Source organism: Sardina pilchardus, chromosome 17 (assembly GCF_963854185.1).
Source record: "Sardina pilchardus chromosome 17, fSarPil1.1, whole genome shotgun sequence".
Classification (NCBI taxonomy): domain Eukaryota; kingdom Metazoa; phylum Chordata; class Actinopteri; order Clupeiformes; family Clupeidae; genus Sardina; species Sardina pilchardus.
In genome coordinates this window covers 8,418,719-8,428,718 of record NC_085010.1, presented here as the reverse complement: position 1 = coordinate 8,428,718, position 10,000 = coordinate 8,418,719, and the positions used below count along the sequence as shown (strand labels likewise).

The following is a 10,000-nucleotide window of genomic DNA, read 5'->3' as shown; positions in this document are numbered from 1 at the left end:
GGGAGTGGTTGAGCACTGCTCATACCACCTCAAACCTCATACTGCTCATACCAACATCCACGGCTGAAGTGCCCCTGAGCAAGGCACCTAAGCCCTTACTGCTCCCCAACCACCGCTGTTGAGCAGGCAGCTCACTGCTATGGGTTAGTGTGTGCTTCACCTCGCTGTGTGTTCACTGCGTGCTGTGTGTGTTCTTTATTTCCCAAATTGGGATAAATGCAGAGAGACCAAATCTCCCTCACGGGATCAAAAGAGTGTACAGTATATACTTCTAGAATGAATAAGATACCAGAGACCAGAAGACAGCGCAGGCTTTGGGAGTGAATCAAGGAACGGGGAAATCAGAATGAGGTTACAGGGAAATCCCCATCAATGACGTAAATACAATCAAATCCTCTCGCTCTCTCTCACTCTTTTTTTTCTCTCTTTCTCTTTCTCTCTATCTATCCCTCTTTCTCTCGTTACATGTGAGTTGACTTATTTGAATCTGAAGTCTGTGGTATGAGTAATAAAGTCCTCAGGGACATAATGCCATATGCCATAAGCAGAACAAACTATCCTGAGCTGTTCCCACACACTGGAGATGACATTTAAATCTAATCAAATACTGTAGTGAATGAAAAGAAAAAAAATAATTTTTTTTACTGCAATAGTAGATATCAGTGAGTGTTGTTACAAGATTTATGTAGACTGACTGTAGGTAGGTTTTTAGTGTAAGCGTCAGTGTAACCACTAGACATTGTGGATACATTGCCATTTAGCATGTAGGAGCATGCAAACATTTACTCTAGCCACTAACTGGTTTAAACTAGATACATTGCCCACGCAGTTGTCTCCCTATTTTATTTGATATCCTGCAATAAGAATGTATCAGTTGATGGGGTTCGACTTTGCCTGTCTTCCCTCTTGATCTGATGGCTGTTGTTTGCCGTTCATGTTTGTACTTGTGTTATTCTATCTAATGATGGATGCTGTAATTTCCCAACTCATTTCCCGCGGCATATACATCGATCTGTCTTGCAAAATCTCTTCAGCTATGAGGTTAATACACGGGAGCAGTTAATATGGCATTGATATGATTTTGTTTCTTTTAACTGGCATAAAACACTGTCCTGCAGCTTATACACAACGTGGCTAATACGCGGGAAATTACTGTAAATGGAAAATTTCTGAAAAAAAAACCCAAGATGTGAGAAGTATGAATTATGTGATGACAGTAAGACAGACCTAAGCATGGTGTTAAAACTGTTTTTGCTACCCAGCAGAAGGGACTATGAACGTAAGATGCAGTAGGCAAGTCAGTGATGGAAACACAATCAAGACCCCTCTCTCTCTCTCTCTCTCCCTCTCTCTCTCTCTCTCTCTCTCCCTCTCTCTCTCTCTCTCTCTCTCTCTCTCTCTCTCTCTCTCTCTCTCTCTCTGAATGAATTAATTATGTGGTGATAGTAAGACACAGACCACAGCATGGTGTTGAAACTGTCACCCAGCACAGAGAGGACTATGAGTGTAAGAGGCGGTAGGCAAACTCCGACGTGGGTCATGTGTTCTGCCATGTTGACAGAAAAGATGACCTGACCTTTGACCTCTTCCCGTTGCAGGCTGGGGGACGGGTGTGGCATGCTCTGAGAATCGGGTCGGTGACACGAGGTTACCGCGACAACCACCGCCGGAGGATGCAGTCGTCAGCTGGCGCACAGGAGCGGTTGATGATGTCATCGGGTGGGCCAAGCACGAGTCCCTCCAATGGGAAGCTGGAACAGCAGGTGTCAGGTGAGCCCAGGGTTCTGCGCTTCCTGTCTGAAGCCACTGCCAGAATCTCCAGAGTTCTGTACTTCCTGTTCCGATTTCTAGGCAGCTTGCCACTGCCAGAGTCTCTTCCTAGGAAAGAGAGGTCAGAACACTAGCAGTCACTGACCAGAAGTGTCTGGTGTGTGTGTGTGCGTGTGTGTGTGTGAGAGTAAGTGATTGAGTGTGTGTGTGTGTGTGTGTGTGTGTGTGTGAGAGAGAGAGAGAGAGAGTGTGTGTGTAGGTGTCTGTGTGTGTGTGTGTGTGTGTGTGTGTGTGTGTGTGTGTGTGTGTGTGTGTGTGTGTCTGTGTGAGTGAGTGAGTGAGTGAGTGAGTGAGTGATTGAGTGTGAGAGAAAGTGTGTGTGTGTGTGTGTGTGTGTGTGTGTGTGTGTGTATGTGTGTGTGTCGGTGAGTGTGTGTATGTGTGTGTGTGCATTGAGTCACTGTTAAATGGAACCCATAGAAAAAAAAGGAAGTGATTGTTTTGCTGATAGGAGGCTCTCACGGAAGTGAAGATTGCAGGGAAATGCCTGCAGACTCCCCTGTCTTATTTTACTCCATTCTAACTCAGTATGACATTTTTTGTGAGTGTGTGCATGTGTGTGAATGTGTGTTTGTGTGTGTGTGTGTGTGTGAGTGTGTGGGTGCGTGGACATACACAGGATGAAATAAAAGAGAGCCTTGCAGATTGTTGGGAATTTACAGAGTTGCCTTGCTTCATTGCGGCAGATAACATGGTTTGAAGTGTGTGTGTGTGTGTGTGTGTGTGTTTGTGTATGTGTGTGTCTGGATCTCTACGTTACTTTCTGAGCATGTTTCATACAGTATGTCTCCGTCTAAGAAAGTATAAGCGTGGCTGTCATAATATTGACACAATGTCAGAAACATGCCTTGGCAACTGCTACAGTCTGTCATTAGCGGCCGCGTGTAGCACCGTTGAGACACTTAATCTCCACTCATCCGTTTAGCGCCCATAATCAGTCATTGTTATGACGGACAGTGCCGTGTCAGTAGGCTCATTCGACTTCATGTAGCCGCCTTAAGACGACTGCAGACGTGATTATTTCTGATGTTCTGATATCATGTTTTATTGAACCATGACGTATGCACAATTCCGGTTTGAAAGACGTATCAGAATCTCAGAAATTATCACGTTTTAAGCCTACCTTACACTATGACAGACTATGACCAGATTTGGGAAAGATTCTTGAAAGATTGTAGTCTTTTGAGTAAAGCTTGAATGAGGGGCATTAGTTAAAAGACTACAATCTTTCAAGAATCTTTCCCAAATTTGGTCAAAGTCTGTCAGTGTATGGTAGGCTTAAGTCGAATGAGCCTACTGTCAGGCCTGAACTTGAAACGCAACGAGTGCGTCAGGTGTCGTGCCAAACAGGTGATTGGAGGAAACCGGCAATGAGGAGGTCTGGTGGGGTCCCTCCGGTGGAAACGTCACGGTGATTTAACTAGCAAAAAAGACTATGCTAAATCCTCACAGCCCCGACACTAGCTCATCAGGCACTGACGAAAGGATAACCGTAATCATGCTAAGGCATGTTTTTTTTTTTGGCTGTTGAAGTGAAACACACACACACACACACACAGACACACACAAACACACACAGAGAGCGAAAGAGAGAGAGAGAGAGAGAGAGAGAGAGCAAGAGAGAACGAGAGAGAGATTTTGAATGCATATCTATTTGCCATGTACTGTATTCCAATAATTCTTTATGTAAATATATAAGTATAATTTGATGATAACTCTAATAGCCAAAAATCTCACTTTAAAGGTAAACTATGCAACATTTTTCAGTTAATCAATTTGTTCCATACTGTTTTATATGATTAAATGAGTCATTACCGGTCGAACAATGTTTTTTTTTGGCCGCCCTAGTGGTCTATAGCGGTAGAACCATGCTTGCAATTTCAGGAGCCCTCGGGCACGCACCCATGGTCTACTCCAGGAAGTGTTGTGTGAAGTCTCATGAAAAGGCATGGATGACTGACCGATTGAGGAGTTTTGTCAAATATAAACGCTGAAGATGTAGGGGAAGCTCTACAGAGAAATATGCAAGCATAAAACAAGCGAAAACAACATCGCCAATCCTGCATAGTTTCCCTTTAAAAGCAATTGTAAGGTAGCGTTGGACTGTTTTGTCTCTGGAAAAAACGCTGTCAACAAACCATATGGCCACATCTGACATCTCCATGACATGCCTGTGATAATCAAATGACAGAAGATTTGACTGACAGACAAAACAAAATCAAAGAGATTGTTTGTTGCTGTCTAAAATGTGCCTGAGAAGGCCAGCTGTCAAAGAGATGATGAGGAGAAAAGGCATTTTAACGCTACATAAATGATATTGCTAGATAGGACTGCGCGTCAAATCACACTTCAAGCCATCTAATTGCTATATTGTTCTGATGTCTGTGGACTTGCTGTGAAAACAGAGAGGGTTGTAGCACCTACAATGTGTTTCCCATTAAGCATGAATCAGTACATGTTGATCAATGTCCTCATTATTACGCTTGCAGAATGGCCAAATATAGTAACAGTATATAGACCATAATACAGGGAATATATTCCTAATAAATCTAGCATACAATAAAGCCCTGTTCTATTAGGTCGGTTTACATGGACATTTTTGTTGTCATTCCGAATTAAAATGTTGCGTGATCTGTTTACATGGGGTACGTTCTATTCCAATTAGGAGTTTACAAGCGCTGTCCTCAATCTTTGATGGGAACAGCCATTGCTGCTTTGCTTTTGCTCGAGAAGATAAAGCAGGCAACCCGATTGGCCACACACTGTACATGGCTGTTAAATCGGAATAAGAACTGAATAAATCACCTCCATCATAATCAGATCGTCAGTTTTAGCGATCGAGGTGTTTATATGTGTCATTTGTATTCCGACAGAGCCATTATTCTGATTCTAATCATACTAGAAAAGCACTCCGAGAGCACAGACTTCCGCCAAGCAAAAACATAACCACCTCCTGGATCAAAAAGGTGATACAGATCACTCCTAAAATGTGTTTCTTCCTTGGGTCATTTCAGACCTTCCCTGAAAAAGTCATCGAAATCCATCAATAACAAACAAAGAAACAAACAAACAGACAGACAGACAGAGGTAATCAAAGTGCACATGTAACCTTTTGTCATATTGTTTATCCGTTTGTCTTGTATATTCTTTGAAAATACAATTGTATTCTTACTTTTATCAAATCTGGATGATCATAGCCCAAAGGCCTGCAAGGGTTTTATTTGCAAGTCTAAAAAGCTGAAGCTGGGTCTGTTTGCTGATGTGAGATAAACCAGCTTCCAAACAGCGCACTAGAGTCTAAACCAGCGGGCAGATTTAACCAGCTTTAGATGGCAGGATTAGACAGATCTTTAGATTTTCATTCACCAAAGACTTCTGTAAAACAGGCCCTAGGCAGCATAAGCAGCATCCTCATGACTCTCATAGTAATGAACACGGAGGGCCTAGGAGCAGTGAAACTCTGTCCGACTGACATAGTGTGGTTTGGACAGAATTTGCCTTTACCTTCGAACCCATTGACCTCGAACACCTATTCACATCAAGAAGGGGCAGTGTTCCCCAACCGTTTCCCCTTGAAGGCCCCCTTACCTGTGTCTCAGACAAGCCAGGGCCCCCTACCCAAACACCTACCCGCATACACACACACACACACACACAAGACATTGTTTTATTCAGCAATTGGGGTCCTGGGATGAATTACCAGTGCCTAGCCTTGCCTGACCTGAAGGTTGCTTAATATGCAAGTTCATAGGTCAGAGGTAATAAAATTACACGTGGAACAAAAATATGTTTTAGTTTGGATTACACAGTTTTGATTATCCAACTAGGTGTGTTTACATTTAATGTGCGCAAATATAATTTTGGTAATTTCACAACCTCAGCCCCGGCAACACTGTGCGGACCCCCTGCAATCTCTGGCGGCCCCTATTGGGGTCCCGGACCCCAGGTTGCGAACCACTGATGTAGAGTGTAGGAAGTGTACAAATACCAGTCAAATTCAATAGAAAACATCTCGCTCAAAGAGTGTGAGTAGGATGTTCTCAATAATTGACTTTGGACTTGTTTACCTCATTGATTTATTTACACTTTGACGTGTTTACTTCATTGATTTGTTTACAGTTTACCTCATTTCTAAGTCTGCTGGTACGAACGCATCTGCCAAATAACTTACTGTACTCAGTACATGAAGGTGATAGTGATATGGATATTACGAAGTGGTGGTGGCCAAGATGTTTGTCTGACCAACAGCCATGGTCGGAGGAAAGACACATAGATCACACACAATCATTCTCACGTTCATATTTAGTCATTTGACAGGCTGCCTCTTCCCGTCACACATATACTTAGATCACACAAATTCATTCTCACATTTATATTTAGGAATTTGCCAGGGAGTTTCCTCCTGACCCCCCCCCCCCCCCCCCCACCCACACACACACACACACACACACACACAGATTATGCAAGATAAATACTAGATATCCAACTGCTACATGCAGTACATTTATGTGTGAGATTTGCCGTAGTTCTTAGCCTGGTCCTATAATGAGCACTTACACGTGTTGAATGAGTCACTCAAGGTGTTTGTGTGAGCAAATTCCGCTTTCTCATATATTACATGACGGTGTGACAAGTGTTTTGAAAGAGCCAGAGAAATGTATGCAAATTTGGCAGTCCCGTTTTATTTTTTTGGTACTTTTATGTCCTTTTTTTGTGTGTTTGTGAATCTTGTAATGTTGTTTACTTGAAGACGTTTGTTATTGAGTTTGCGAGTTTGTTTTATGGTGGACAGGCCGGCCCGCTGTAATGGAGGGATAAGGCTGGCTTATTGCTCCACTGTAATTGTTTCTGCATAGCTGGCTCATATGATTATGGGAATGATTGACTGTGGATATCCGTCTCTTCTCCCGCACACACACACACACACACACACACATACACACACACACACGCATGCACAAACACACACACTCATAAACCATGTCTATGCTTTACTTCTGTCTACCTCACTGTCTCCCACTCACACGAACGCATACACACACACGCATTCTCTCTCTCTCACTCACACTCACACACACACACACACACACACGCACACACACACACACACACACACACACACACACACACACAGATGCCGAGTCTGGAGAAGAGGAAATGGACTTTAACTGGGACGAATATCTGGAGGAGAATGGAGCTACTGCTGCCCCCTACACGTCATTCAAACACGTGAGTCAGACACACAAACACACACACACGCACACACACACACACACACACACACATAATATGTCTCTCAAAGACAGCAAATAACCCCCCCCCCCCACCCCCCCCACACACACACCGTCATCCCACGTAAATACACACCAACTTATCAGTGTGGAGGTGCATAATAATTCACCTAATGACTCAGAGCCGAGCTCAGACCTCAGCCCTGCTGCTGTGTGACTAGCGTCCGCCATGACTCACCTGAGAAAAGTACCTCGGTATCCATACGCCGGGGCGCTATAAATAGACCTCATCATCAATGGCCGTTTATGGCGTCATGACGGGGCCACTCGCTGATAAAGCACTAGATACACACTAGGGTAAGCCCAGGCACTGCACACGCGTCATGAGGTGTAGGACAGTGGTCAGTACAGCACGTCACTGTAGGATAGTGCCCAGTGTCCATGCAGCTCCACTGGTAGACAAGGGTTGAAAGGCAGTAAAGGGCCGGGGGCTATATATATTGGATAAATATATTGTTTAGACATTTTGATATAAACACAATATTTAGTTTTAAGTTTTTTAAGTAGTTATTAGTTAGCTAGAATGAATCTAGAATCATACAGGTAAGAAAACCATCAAGACAATAAAAATCAAAGACAACAAAATCATGGAAGTGTGTATTGATTTGGTCAACACTGTTAGTAGCTTTGACTGAAAGTGCTACAGTATATCACTCAAATGAAGATGTGATATGTAAGCTTACAGCTTACAAAAGAGAGAAAGGGAGGGGAGAGGAGAGGAGAGGAGAGGAGGGGAGAAGAGAAGAGAAGAGAAGAGAAGAGAAGAGAAGAGAAGAGAAGAGAAGAGAAGAGAAGAGAAGAGAAGAGAAGAGGTCTTTTCCCTGCACTAAAACTGTCTTTACTTACACCTGTGTGGAGATAAGAAGATGATATATCAGCGCAGCTAGTGGTGGTTGCCAGAGCGCCATCCCCTTGAGCACCGTTACCCTCATAATGGCACTCTGATGATGTTATCGCATTTATTATCAGTCCACTTGAAACCGCTTTGATATGACCCGGCGTGCGCTAAAACGGGACATTACTGTAATGTGTCGTATTTCCCGTCTAGCGGAAGAGACATAAATCCAGGGATAGTCTGCTTGTAAAAAAGTCCAAAGATATGTACTGTTAAGAGCAGCTTGGGTTTAGAGTGTTACTCCAGTGGATTGGCCAGAAGTGAACGATTTGGCTCCTTTACAACCAAGGCCTCTGAAGACCATTCAGTTGCTCTCTGCCCACTAACTCGTACTGGACCATGTTTCCCAAACCATAGTTCTGTTGTGTTTTGTGTTTTAACTCAAAAATACACAAGAGAGAAATATATTTTAGAACCAATTACTTTTTGTATTTGGCGGTATGGCTCTGTTCAGAGGAAGTTCCCTCTTTCCATGAGCTCCATGGAAAAGCCAAGACAGGGAACAGCAGCATCCTCAGGGGACTACCCTCCCAGTTTAAAACGATTCTATTCAATTTGATTCTACGATGCATTGCGATGCATCAAAATGCTACTGCACACAACCAGGCAATAAACAGTCAGATATCGAACAACAGATTTTATTGGCTGCTATGTGTGTATTATCACTCCTGTATCTTTTACTTAAATGTCATTAAATCAAATTAACATGTAGCTAGAGGCTGCATGCCATTGCAATGTTGCTCCGGATTTGCCCCGGGAAGTACCTGAACCTTTGTAACTTTATTGTCCACTCGAGGCCAGAAAATAAACAATGACATAATCGATTATGGCACGTTGCCGCATCGATGCTGAATCGTGCATGCCTCGCATTGCGACGCATTGCCGAATCGATTATTGTTGACACCACTCCTAAATGGTAGGACGTTCTGCAAGTGCTTTATGCATCTACAGATGGATATAAAAGTGCTTCACTCATTCATTCATTCACCCATTCATTCATCTGTCCATCCATTTATCCATCCATCCATCCATATATTCATCCATATATTCATCTATTCGTTGTGCCTTTGGTGGATTTGTGAAGAACTGTTTTAACTAACTGCAATGAGCACATGTGACTTCTTATTGTTTGATTGACGGATTCATTCATTTATTCACTCATTCATTCATTCATTTTATTTCCTCACTTTGAGGTTAGTGAATCACTACCCTTATCGTAACCTGGCCAGAAGCTGTAGGCCTATGCCATTTTTTAGTCATTAATTAATTCATTCACTTATTCAGTTTATTTTTGTCAAGTCAAAACCAAAAATACTGTGTTTTGTCCCCATACCCCATATTCATTAGAGCATGATGCATAATGTAAATTTCATATTTAATGTCAGTTAGAGCTTATTATGAATGTAGATAAATAAAAAAAATCATTCATTCATTTATTCACTGACTCACTCTCTGTGGGATTCTTGAAGTGCTACCTGACTATCAATTGGCCAGGGTTGCATACCCAAATCCCCTGCTGCAAGTCTGTGTTGCTTTGGAATAAAGAGTCTGCTAAATACTAGACAACTCTCCAAATAGCGACTTATTCTGAATTAAGATACATCCACTCACTCACTCACTCACTCACTCAAAGAGCAGCCCAAACAATGACCTCATCAGGAGCTTATACTGAACTGATTCCTGATTGGCTGTTCCAGGTGGAGATCAGCCTGCAGAGCAGCTTCCAGCCCGGCATGAAGCTGGAGGTGGCCAATAAGGGCAGCCCGGACACCTACTGGGTCGTCACCATCATCACCACCTGCGGCCAGCTGCTGTTGCTACGCTACTGCGGCTACGGAGACGACCGCAAGGCGGACTTCTGGTGCGACGTCATGACGGCCGACCTGCACCCCGTGGGATGGTGCACGCAGAACAACCGGGTCCTCATGCCGCCGGAGGGTAAGCACCTGCTCGAACGCACCTGTATGAGCCGACACACCTGTGC

At 43.4% G+C, this 10,000-nt stretch overlaps 1 protein-coding gene across 3 annotated transcripts in view; it reads left to right on the top strand.

Annotated features, from left to right (window-relative positions):
• The window catches only part of sfmbt2 (Scm like with four mbt domains 2), a 57,272-nt gene that overhangs the window by 7,453 nt on the left and 39,819 nt on the right, over window positions 1-10,000 (top strand). For all 3 annotated transcript variants that reach the window (XM_062518763.1, XM_062518762.1, XM_062518761.1), the window contains exons 2-4: window positions 1,599-1,770; window positions 6,965-7,059; window positions 9,714-9,954. In XM_062518763.1, the coding sequence (XP_062374747.1) occupies window positions 1,674-1,770; window positions 6,965-7,059; window positions 9,714-9,954 (433 nt within the window). In that variant the 5' untranslated portion in view covers window positions 1,599-1,673. The remainder of the gene's footprint in view (window positions 1-1,598; window positions 1,771-6,964; window positions 7,060-9,713; window positions 9,955-10,000) is intronic.